The sequence below is a fragment of the Moschus berezovskii genome, chromosome 17 (assembly GCF_049115385.1).
Source record: "Moschus berezovskii isolate FMDL1 chromosome 17, NW_MosBer_1.0, whole genome shotgun sequence".
Lineage (NCBI taxonomy): Eukaryota > Metazoa > Chordata > Mammalia > Artiodactyla > Moschidae > Moschus > Moschus berezovskii.
The window spans coordinates 11,214,328-11,226,496 of record NC_142476.1 but is presented as its reverse complement, the minus strand read 5'-3'; the positions used below and the strand labels follow the sequence as shown (position 1 = coordinate 11,226,496).

The 12,169-nt window shown below is 60.1% G+C and overlaps 1 protein-coding gene across 2 annotated transcripts; it reads left to right on the top strand.

The window, feature by feature from the left end:
• Positions 1–299: 299 nt before the first annotated feature.
• Positions 300–5,363, top strand: TNNI1 (troponin I1, slow skeletal type). Of its 2 annotated transcripts, none has more exons than XM_055418878.2 (6): positions 300–456; positions 929–1,060; positions 2,402–2,491; positions 3,405–3,581; positions 3,822–3,931; positions 5,130–5,363. In XM_055418878.2, the coding sequence occupies exons 2-5, from the start codon at positions 935–937 to the stop codon at positions 3,927–3,929; spliced, it is 501 nt and encodes a 166-aa protein (XP_055274853.2). In that variant the 5' UTR covers positions 300–456; positions 929–934; the 3' UTR covers positions 3,930–3,931; positions 5,130–5,363. The 2 variants fall into 2 exon arrangements, with proteins under 2 accessions (XP_055274853.2, XP_055274854.2); XM_055418879.2 differs by lacking the exon at positions 5,130–5,363 and adding an exon at positions 4,876–5,102.
• Positions 5,364–12,169: the final 6,806 nt, after the last annotated feature.

Genomic DNA, 12,169 nt, shown 5'->3' with positions numbered 1-12,169 from the left:
TGGTGTTGACATCAACAAAAAGCTGATGACTGAAGAGATAAGCTTCTTCACTGAGGAGCTCACAGCTTGTTTCTGTGACGTGGGGTGGAGTTGCCCTCGGAGCTGCAGGCCGTCCTCGCTTGTCCAGGCCTCACTCTGTACAGTCTCTCTGCGGGCCTGGGGTGGGCGGGTGTATTAGCACTCTGATTTACAGATGAGGGAGGGGTGCGCAGACCCCAGGGCCTGCACGGTGTGTTGCAGGATCCAGCCTATTGGTCAGGGAGCTGAGTCTCTGAATCTGAGGGGTTAAATCACAGATGGGCACTTACGGGACCCTGAGGCGAGGGTTCTGGGCGCTGAGGGTGACGGGGCGGTGCTGGTCCAGATTTCTGGTTCTGTGCCCTGGCCTCAGCTGTCTCTTTTCCTCCTTCTCAGAGAAAACCCAAGATCACTGCCTCCCGCAAACTCCTGCTGAAGGTGAGAGGGTTCCCGGCCCCGGGGGAGACAGCTGGGGAGGCAGAGGGGTACAGGGCTCCCCTGAGACTGGGGTGGCGGGGGATGGGGAGATGGTGGAGGAACGGAGGCATGGCGGAGGAACGGAGGTGCAGCGGAGTCCAGAGCCTGAGCTTGGGGTCTGGGGGGAGGCGAGACCCCTCGTAGAAACAAAGGGCTGGCTCTGTTTTGGTAAGAGTTTCTCTCTCAGGCGTTCTGGGTCCCATAAGGATGGGAAATGATAAGAGGGAGGTGGAAGGGCAGTCAGGCCCAGGGTCCGAGCGCCCATGCGGTCAGATGCAGTCCCAGGGTCTGGCCTCACGTGCTGCACACACGCCCGCACCTGTGGCCGCCTTGTGCACAGGTGCCTCCTCGGGGTCAGGGCCGGGGCCAGCCCAGCCTGGGGCCCGCCTTCCCCCACTGTTCCCGGATGCTCACCCAGCTCTGTCTTGCGCAGAGCCTGATGCTGGCCAAAGCCAAGGAGTGCTGGGAGCAGGAGCATGAGGAGCGAGAGGCTGAGAAGAAGCGCTATCTGGCAGAGCGCATCCCCACGCTGCAGACTCGAGGGCTGTCACTCAGCGCCCTGCAGGTGGGGAGAGGGGCAGGCTGACCGAGGTTGGGGACTGAGGGTGGGGGTGTGGGGGTGGGGACGGGGGGTGGAGTCTGGGGGGAAGGGAGCCCCGACAGGTGACCGGAAGCGGGGGCAGACTAGCCCAGGGTGCCAGCAGGCTGGTGGGCAGCACGCTGGGGAGGCCCCTTCTTCAGACTTGCCTGGCTTCCCCTGCAGACGGCTTTAAAGTTTTCCTAACATTAAAGGAAGGGTAGATACCAGTGACTGCAGAGCAAAGGGGCTGGAAGGAAACAGATCTTTGACTTAGGACGTGGCTATGAACTGAAATGGCAACCCACTCCAGTGTTCTTGCCTGGAGAATCCCAGGGACGGGGGACCCTGGTGGGCTTCTGTCTATGGGGTCACACAGAGTCAGACATGACTGAAGTGACGCAGCAGCAGCAGCATGAACTGATAAACCACTGTCAGGTGAAATATCCGGGTGTGAATGTGTGTGGTCTACACCTCACCCACCGCACATCACAGCTCGCCTGGCCCAGTTTAACACGCGCAGGGCACTCACACAGCCAACAGTTGGGTGAAATCAGCTAACAGGGAGCCTATGTTATGGTGAAGAGTTGAGTATCTCCTGTTATCACTGGAGATGAGAAGTGGTTGTCTGGTAGGAATGGCTCTGAGTGTGTTGATGGTTCCCTGCGTGAGCTTGGGGCTGCCCTCCCTGGCACCGCATGTCAGCCTGAGGAAGGTAAACACCCAGAATCCCAAGGACGGTCTCCACTGAACGTGCATCAGTGTCTCTGAACCATCCTTAGACCTGGGACTGTCTGTAAACCAGGGCTTCCGGGTGGTGCAATGGTAGAGAATCTGCCTGCCGATGAAGGAGACTCAAGAGATTGGGTTCGATCCTTGGGTGAAGAAGATCCCCTGGAGAAGGAAGTGGCAACCCACTCCAGCATCCTTGCCTGGAAAATCCCATGGACAGAGGAGTCTGGTGGGCTACAGTCCATGGGGTCAGAGTCAGACATGACTTAGCGATTAAACAACAATCTGTAAATTAAGACATCATCCATGGTTCCCTCCAACTGATGACAGCACTAATCTTACTTTATTATTTTTGGTTAATACACAGTTTTCAAAATTTTACAACTAACATATTCTTTTTATCATAAGAAAACTTTCTGGCGATAACAAGTACATTAGAAAGGAAAACAAAGATCTTCCATTCAGAGTTGGGGGTCCAACAGCCTCTTCAGGTCTTGCTGAGGGTAGGAGGTGACCAAGGGCCCCAGGCTGAGGGGCGGAAAAGGGTCTGGGGGCTGAGCGCTCCTAGTCTCCCTTTCCGATTCCCTGCTTCCCCAGGACCTGTGCCGTGACCTGCACGCCAAAGTGGAGGTGGTGGACGAGGAGCGATATGACATCGAGGCCAAGTGCCTGCACAACACCAGGGAGGTGAGGGGGCGCGGCTGGAGGGGCTGGGAGGGTGGGGGACCGCTGGGGAGGGGGCGGGCTCTGACTGGCAGATGTGGACTGGGCCCCCTTCCCACTGTGGACTCTGGAGATGGCGGGCCACGACAGTCTCACTGAAGAAAGGCATGACTTCCTCCAGCCTGCCAGGCAGGCTCCGCGGTGGGACAGCAGCCCCCGTTTGCTCACCCACACACATCGTCACAGCCTGGCGATGACAGCTCCCCTCGGGCACGACCTTCCTGTGCCCTGTGGCTGTGATCACCCTGCACGCCTGTGCACCAAGTGCTGCTTTTACCTGCACCTGAGAGATGAGGGCCCTGAGGTTCAGGGAGGCTAGGAACCTCAGCCCAGGCCACAGAGCAGTGGGCCTGGGACAGCCTGTCCCTGACTCCGACTCTGGCGCTCAGCGCTCCCTCAGCGTGGGGTGTGCGGGTTGGGGAGTGTCAGTTCCAGGTGGGTGGGCGGGATCCAGGGGGCAGGGCTCCTGCGCCTGGGGTGGGCGGCTTGCGGGAACCTGTCCATGCAGAGGGGTGTGGGGAGGGACCGGAGGAGGACTGCTAGTCTGTGGGTCATGGATCTCCCCAGAATTCCCTCCCGAGGCTGCACCCTGGAAACACCCTTGGGCGTGGCCCTGCCCACAGTGGTTTGCTCTGAAGGGAGGGACTTGTTAGAAGCGGGAATAGGAGGACGTGCCCCCCATCCCCGACTCCAAATGGGGCTTCCAAACAACACATCCGTCTGTGGCCACCACGGCTGACCGCCTTCCCTGTCCGAGATCCACCCACCCCTGTGCCAACAACATCGGATGGAACATAGGTGTCTGTCCACGAAGTGGCGGTGGTCACGGGTGTCCTTGGGTGTCTGGCCCGGAGCCCTGAGCCACCGGTCCCCGCAGATCAAGGACCTGAAGCTCAAGGTGCTGGACTTGCGCGGGAAGTTCAAGCGCCCCCCGCTGCGGCGCGTGCGGGTCTCCGCGGATGCCATGCTGCGCGCCCTGCTGGGCTCCAAGCACAAGGTGTCTATGGACCTGCGCGCCAACCTCAAGTCTGTGAAAAAGGAGGACACAGAGAAGGTAAGCCCCACACGCACCCAACGCAGCCGACCCTGCAGCCCCTGGGGGAGCCCCGCCCCCTGGCAGAACATTCCAGAACCCCTGGGAGACTGGGGGCTGGGGGTGGGGGGGCTCCCCGCCCGGTTCTGGGGGAAGGAGGGCTGGGGCTTTCCCGCCTTCTAGGGCAGGCTGACTGCCCATCGCCCAGTCTCTCTAGCGCCTAGCGGGCTGGCCCTCAGTTTCCGTATGTGGCCCTCGCAGGAGCGGCCCGTGGAGGTGGGCGACTGGAGGAAGAACGTGGAGGCCATGTCTGGCATGGAGGGCCGCAAAAAGATGTTCGATGCCGCCAAGTCCCCGACCACCCAGTAGAGGTACCGAGGGCCAGCCCCCTGCTCCCGGCCCCACCCCAGGGCCAGCCCCCTGCTCCCGGCCCCGCCCCAGGGCCAGCCCCCTGCTCCCGGCCCCGCCCCAGGGCCAGCCCCCTGCTCCCGGCCCCGCCCCAGGGCCAGCCCCCTGCTCCCGGCCCCGCCCCCAGGGCCAGCCCCCTGCTCCCGGCCCCGCCCCAGGGCCAGCCCCCTGCTCCCGGCCCCGCCCCCAGAGCCAGCCCCCTGCTCCCGGCCCCGCCCCAGGGCCAGCCCCCTGCTCCCGGCCCCGCCCCAGGGCCAGCCCCCTGCTCCCGGCCCCGCCCCCAGGGCCAGCCCCCTGCTCCCGGCCCCGCCCCAGGGCCAGCCCCCTGCTCCCGGCCCCGCCCCCAGGGCCAGCCCCCTGCTCCCGGCCCCGCCCCAGGGCCAGCCCCCGGCCCCGCCCCCAGGGCCGCAGGGACTCGAGGGAGGTGCCCCCGGGCTGGGCCTTGTGGTCTGAGGAGAGCGCCCTGAGCTGGGCTCAGTTTGGTCCCCAGATGTTCTGTGCACGTCACTCTTGCTTCGGGCCCTTGCCCCCTCACCTGCACGGGACTGTGTCAGCTCCGTGGTTGCCCAGGTGTGTGCCCAGCACCACCTTGGGTACAGATGACCTGGCCCCTCCTAGGGCCTCTGGACCCCAGACTCTGGGGTGGGGCAGCCCCTGGGTGACTCTGATGTAAGAGCTTAGGACCTAGGCTTCAGTGGCCCCCAGGACCCTCTGGCTCTGACTTTCCAAAAGTATAAGCACTTTTAACTGCCTCCTGGGGAGTCCTGCAAAGTGCCCAGCAGTGGTCCAAAAGAGACAGGGCCATCCACTCTCCCAGGCAAATGCTGGAGAAGGCACAGAGTCAGACCAGGCGACGCCCTGCGTTGGTGAGCTGGGGAGACATGTGACAGGCAGGGTCTGTCCACAGCCCCGTTGTTTGGAGAAGCCCCCTGGAGGGGTGAAGTCCTCGAGGGTGCAGTGGGGTTGCAGACGCAGGGAGAGGACGTCAGGGGTTGATGGTGCAGCCGAGCTTGGCGCTGGGGATGACTCACCAGACGTGGAGAGGATGCCTGGCTGGGCGGGGTGGGGACCCCGTGGGCAGGGGGTGTGGGAGGGCTCTGGGCCTGGCTGAGAGCTGAGGCCCAGCCTGGCACTGAAGGCCCTGCCCCTCTGTCCCTGTAGGCAGTTGGCCCCGCTGCACTCCGGGCTCCCCACCCGCCCCGCCCTCCAGCCCTGCTTGCTGCCTCCCCGCCTGGCGCCCCGAAGTACCCACCTGGTCCCCGTCTCCCTGCCTGCCTGAGCACCCCTGGCAGGGCTGGGGTGAAGATCTAGCCTGGTGGGTGGGCACCTGCGGGTCGGCCCGATGTGCCTGTTGATCGTGGGCGTCACGCCCCCCCATTAAAGCCAGTGTCCCGATCCCCCGCGGCTCTGACTGTGAGTACCCAGGGGAGGGGAGGAGGGGAGGCTGTGAGGGCTTCGGGCAGACACACACAGAGGCAGGCGAAGGGGATTTCACGCAGCACAACCTCACCCTGGAGGCTTAGCTCAGTGCAGCCTGATCTCCGGCCATCAGTATGGGGGCTCCCCACTTCAGCCCCCGGCCTGCCACTCCGCAGGGCCGTTCCCTAGCCCCCTTCTCCGGGTGCCCTGGTGTCCCTGATCCTGGGGCTGAGCCCCTGGCCCAGCCAAGGGGATGCCCCGCAGTTGCAGGCCTGGCCACCAGGGGCCCCTTACACTGCCCTGGACTCTCTGCCCCACCCTTGGCCCGTGTGCCATCTGCCCCCGGAATCCCAGCCCGATTTCCCTTCACACTTCTGACGGGCCGTGCCCTGGGACTGATTCTTCCTAAGGTGGGGTAGTCAGGGGTCTGTCCTCTAGGTGAGGTCCTTTCTCCATCTCTCAGGCAACTGGACCAAGTCCAGGGTGGGCTGGAAGTCTGCTGGGATGGAGTGGGGCTCTGGAGGCACACCCTGCACACGGGGGACAGTGGCCCATGGAGCGGGAACCAGCGTCTGGGCTCGGAGGTTCTGGCTTTTCCAGGTGGTGTCATGTGGAGTTCTGAGCTGTATTCTCCGAGGAGTGGCTGCTCCCTGCCCTGGCTGCCCAGCACTGGTCCCAGGAGAGGCTGGGTTGAGTGCAGAGCCTTCTGCCTGCCTGTGAGTCCCTGCTCTGCTCTCTGTTCCCAGTGTGCTACCTGCCATAAATGCCTGAAGCTGGGAGCAAAGTGCAGCGCTGGGGCCCCATGGCAGGGCCTGGCTCCTGTCTGCCCGCCAGCGCCCAAGCCCGGAGGAGCTGGGGAGCACCCTTTTTCGGTCCTGGCTGCAAAGAGCTGGGTGGGCAGAGAGGCAGACATGCTCAAAGAAACAGCTCCTACAACACGGAAATCCTCAGGCATAGACACACGCAGACAGACACGCACACCCACACACTCCCAGCTACAGAGCCTGACAGGCAGGGCTGGTTCACGCCATAGAGCGTGGCTTGCGTTTCGTGCCCAGGCAGTCCCAGTGCCCCTTCCCTACCCCGGGGCCCCCGCAGACGGCCTGGGTCCAAGGCATGGCCCCCGCCTCTACACTTGGAGGCCTGGGGTTGCAGAGGCAGCTCTCAGTTTATCGGCTGATTGTCAAGCTGGGTCCTGGGCACTGGGACCCACCCTGCCCTACAAACCCAGGCCCGACTCAGAGCAAACACCCAGTGCAGAAAGCCCACGGGATAGGGCCCCGTGGTGGGCCCCAGGCCTGCTCAGGGGCCTCTGGGGGATGTCCAGACCTCTGGTTCACAGCAGGGCCAGACCTTGCCTACCTGCCGCGTCCCCTGTGGGATGGATGGGGCTTCTTGGGGTGACCAGGGTGGGCCAGGCTGTGGCCACAGCAGGGACTGGGCAGGAGGCACAGTCTCTGGAGAGACTCCCACACTGGCACCCAGTCCCGGCTCACCTCGGAGGGACCCGGGCTGGCCAGGAGCAGAGCAGAGCTGGGGTTAGACCAGCGGCTGCAGCACTCACTCTGTGCCAGGCACCTGTCTCCGCACCTGATTAGCTCCTCAGACACTAATGCCCCCTGAGAAAGGTACCACCACCACTCTTGTTCTCCAGAGGGGAACCCGGAGGCAGGGAAGTCACACGGCTCCTGAGTGAGGGGCCAGGACTGAACCATCTAGTCTGTAAGGGCCCAGACTCTTAGTCACAACTAATAACACGCTTCGTCAGGATCACTCATCACGTTCTCACAGAAGCCTAAGGCTCAGATCCTGTGACTTCAGATCCATTCACACACAAGGAGACAGAGGTTTGGAGAGCTGAAGTCATTCACCACAAGTTTCGGGGTTTGACAGCTGCAGGCTGGGGACAGGGATCAGACTCAACAGAGCCCAGCCTGTAATTTTCCAGAAGGGACGTGGCTGGGGACCAAGGGCAATGCACACACACCTTGGAGTTTGCCTGTCCCCACAGAGGGGAAAACATTCAAATGAGATACAAATGCCCCTGACGAGCAAAAGGTTTTCCCCCACCAGCAGGGATGTAGACCTGCAGCAGCGGCTTGGGGCGGGGTGTTGGGGGTGCAGAGCTGCTCCTCCTGAGGACCCCCAGGCGGAACACCTCCCGTGTACGCTCTGGCCAACCCCAGGCTCTGTCTCCATGGGGCAGGAGGCCGAGCCCTCTCTACGCTTATAGCCCCCCTCACAGTGGGCTGGCCCCGGCCCCGGGCCAAGGGGACTGAAGGGCCCGCCATGGAGGACGCCCGTTAAACATTAGCCCCAGTGGCCCCCCACGAAGGGAGGCAGGCTTCCCGCAGGGCTCCAGGCTGGCCAGCGTCGTTTCAGATGGGTGACCAGGGTGCTGTCCCAGCCAGGGACAGGCCACTGGGACCGTGGGGGCGGCAGCTTCCTCTCCTGACCCCCAGAGCAGCCTGCGGTTACAGGGGAGGGACCGCCCTGCACCCGGGACACTTCCTGGCAGATCCACGGGTCCCGGAGAACATGAGCTCCGTGGCATCTGGAGGCAGAGAGGGAGTGGCTCCCTGAAGGCCACGGGCCTAACACGGCTGAGACACAGGGGCCCGGACTCACCTGCAGGCTACAGGGGCAGGGCCCTGGGGCCTTGGCAGCAGCCCCTCTGGCTCTGGCTCCAGACCACTGGGCTCCACAGTCACACAGGCGGGGTGAGCCCACCCTTGGCTCTGGACTCAGCAGAGAAGTCTGGTCTCAGCTGGGCGCGAGGACAGGCGTTCCCACACTGGAGCCCCGCAGAGGAGCGTGTGTGTGTGTGTGCGTGTATGCACGCATGTGTGTCCATTGGAAGGGGTAAGCCTGGTGTGTGTGCCCCTGTGCACATGCCCGTGAGGGCGGTGGCTTGCCTGCCTGAGTGTGACGGACGGCACGTGTTCCTCCTGTTAGAACTTTCCAGATGGCGATTCTGATCGGATCTCTGCCCCAGCTCCTACTGCTCCACAGCTTGCCAGGAAACCCGGCCTTGAAGTTTCCGTAAAGGTGGTGTATTCAGTGAAAAGGATTCTCCTCTGTTGAAGTATGCATCAGCCAGTCAGTTCAGTCACTCAGTCGTGTACGACTATTTGCGACCCCATGAAGTGCAGCATGCCAGGCCCCCCTATCCATCACCAACTCCTGGAATCCACCCAAACTCATGTCCATCGAGTCAGTGATGCCAACCAACCATCTCATCCTCTGTCGTCCCCTTCTCCTCCTGCCTTCAATCTTTCCCAACATCAGGGTCCTTTCAGATTAGTTAGCTGTTCACATCAGGTGGCCAAAATATTGGAGTTTCAGCTTCAACATTAGTCCTTCCAATGAACACCCAGGACTGATTTCCTTTAGGATGGACTGGTTGGATCTCCTTGCAGTCCAACAGACTCTCAAGAGTCTTCTCCAACACCACAGTTCAAAAACATCAATTCTTCGGCACTCAGCCTTTTTTATAGTCCAACTCTCACATCCATACATGACCACGGGAAAAACCATAGCCTTGACTAGACGGACCTTTGTTGACAAAGTAATGCATGTCTTAATTTTATTATTTTAGTATCAAATACCCTTTACTTATGAGGTGGGAGTACAGGAGGTGATAATTATTGTCTTTTAATTTCTTCAAAAAACAATATAGTACTATTTGTATATTCATATTTTTAAAAAGTGTTCAGTTCAGTCGCTCAGTCGTGTCCGACTCTTTGCGACCCCATGAATCGCAGCACGCCAGGCCTCCCTGTCCATCACCAACTCCTGGAGTTCATTCAAACTCATGTCCATCAAGTAGGTGATGCCATCCAGTCATCTCATTCTCTGTTGTCCCCTTCTCCTCCTGCCCCCAATCCCTCCCAGCATCAGAGTCTTTTCCAGTGAGTCAACTCTTTGCATGAGGTGGCCAAAGTATTGGAGTTTCAGCTTTAGCATCAGTCCGAAAATCCGAAGTCGGGGAACCACTACCCCGGATTCTTTAGGGTGTGGGTCTTTCCTCTCATGTGGGAACCGACACGTCAGGCTGACTTACAACCCTCCTGGCTTGGGGCCCACCAGTCTCCACTCTGGCTCCTGGGGAAAAAGAAGCTTCCTTATGTCCTGTGTAGACAGGAGTTGGGGGTTGGGAATTCCAGAGCCTGACATCTTCCTTGGGAGGGGAAGAGAAAGGGGCTCCCCCTCCCACTGGCTGTGAAGTCTTGAAAACTCCTGTCCTGGAGCACGGGTTCCTGGGCTGATAAGCTGTTTTCTTGGATTCTCCCTGGGGGAAGTGGCCCCTGCAGGCTCACAGTCACTAACATTCCCTGCACCAACCTCTAATTTTATGAACTAGGGGATTGCAATTCAATATCTTGTAATAATGTATAGTGGAAAATAATCTGAAAGTAATAATTATATAAGTATATATGTGTAACTGAATCATTTTGCTGTATATCTGAAACTAAGTCGATACTGCAAATCAACTATACTTTGATTAAAAAAAGCTGCTGCTGCTACTGCTGCTAAGTCACTTCAGTCGTGTCCGACTCTGTGCAACCCCATAGACGGCAGCCCACCAGGCTCCACCATCCCTGGGATTCTCCAGGCAAGAATACTGGAGTGGGTGCCATTTCCTTCTCCAATGCATGAAAGTGAAAAGTGAAAGTGAAGTCGCTCAGTCGTGTCCGACTCTTAGCAACCCCATGGACTGTAGCCCACCAGGCTCCTCCGTCCATGGGATTCTCCAGGGAAGATACTGGAGTGGGGTGCCAAGCTAGGTGGTCGCAAATGCTTTTGAAGCCCCTGTGTGTCCCTTCCCAACCACAGCCCTTTCCCCAAAGGCAAACACGTTCTCAGTGTGTGTTTCATTCCCCTGGTACTTTGTGTTTCTGGTTCCTGAAACAATACACTGTATTTGTCAGTCTGACATAAACGCATGCTTTCTGGTTTGAAGTTCATCAGAGGCAGAGATTGTAGTAAAAGAAGAAAATGACAAAATACCATTTATTCACCGATTTTCCTGTGAACAGACCTCTGGGTGGTCTCCGGAATTTTGCAACTGTAACCAGTGCTGCTCCGAGTGTCCTGCTGGCGCCTGCGGTCACTGTGCTGGGCCAGCAGCCCTCACTGGCTTGTGCCACGGATGCTCTCGCAGCAACTTACTGTCAGGGTGACCCTGATCCTGGAGAAGATGGGTCCTGGGTGCTGAGAGACCCGACCCAGCCCCCCCGCTGACTGAGGCGATCTTGGGCCTCTGGGGTTTCCTGGTCTCCTTCCCAAAGCAAGCTAGTGCCGTTCTCCAAGCCTCGACACGGGTGAAGGAGGCACCCTCGTACCCTCAGGATGCTCGGCTGTCAGGGCGCTGCACAGCACGGATGCGCGGAACACCGCCACTGCCTCGTGAGTGTCCCCTCTCCCCCTGCCTGCGCATGCTCAGGGGATGTGTGCTGAGCCCGTGCTGGGCAGTTCCCCACCGTCTCACGGCCTTCCCATCCAGCGGGTTGGCCAGGGGCACTGCTGACCTCACGGGCTGTGGATGGCCCCATGCTGCGCCCTCTCAGGCCCCGGGTCTCAAAATGCCGAGCCTCAGGCCCCTGGGACACCCGCCCTCATCGTCCTTCCTGCAGCGAGGGGTCGCCTGGCCTTGTCCCCCACCTACGGCCAGCCCTGTGACCGCTCAGCCTTCCGGAGATCCGCCAACGCCGACGCCCCTCCTCTGGACTGCCCGTGCTCAAGCCCCTTCTTTCTTTTATAGACTTAAAAGTAACCCCTCCACGGTGGCCTCCCCTCTCCAGCCTGATCTCTCGACCCTCAAAGTCTCAGGGGTTTTCCTGCTCAGATGCCGTTCTCCTTCTCATTTCAGGCCCTTCCTGTTCAGCCAAACCCCCCCTTCCAGTCACGGGAGCGCCTCTCCTTGCCTTGCCACCTCCCGCTCGCACCCCTGCATCTTCATTTGCTCCCCATCTTGTAGCCGGTCTGTTGCCACCTTCTCTGATGAGTGAATTTGTTTCACTCAGCCTTCAAGCCCAACCCGGGTGTTCCTGATCTTCAAGGTGCCCCAGTCCCTCCGTTAGAATTAATCTCTCCTGATGACACAATTTCAATTTTCATCACAGCCTGTCTTTTAAAAAAAATTTATTTCCACTGGAGGATAATTGCTTTACAATATCATGTTGGTTTCTGCCATACATCAATGTGAATCGGCCATAGGTATGCCTGTGCCCCCCCGTCTCAACCTGTCGTGAACACAGCCTGCTGTATGCACCGAGGAGGAGTGCATGTGAGTGTGCGTGTCTGTGCAAATGCAAGTTTAGGGACACACGTGTGTGTGCCTCTCCTTGCCCGAGTGGGGGTGTCTGGGAGTCAGGAACTGAGTCCCCAGCATCTCTGAGTAGTGACCAACGCTGTTTGCTGACTGCAGCAGGAACTGTATTCTCCCACAAAGATGTAGGCAACCCCTAAGCCCTGCCAGCTGTGCGTGCCAGCCTCTGCAGATATGATTAGGGTGGGCCCTGGGCAGGGACTGGTGTCCTGATAGAAGGGGGACTTTGGACGCGGGCGCAGAGGCCGGCACGGCTCCCCAGGTCTCCGAAGGCAGACGTGGGGTCACACAGTTGCAGGCCCAGAGCTGCCGCAACCACCAGCAGCAGGAGGACGCAGGATGGATCCTGCCCCAGGGTCTCTGGGGGAGCGTGGTCCATGAGGGACCCCAGCCCCCGGAACTGAGAAAATAAACACTTGAGCCTTGCAGCCACCGAGCTGGTGACGCTTGT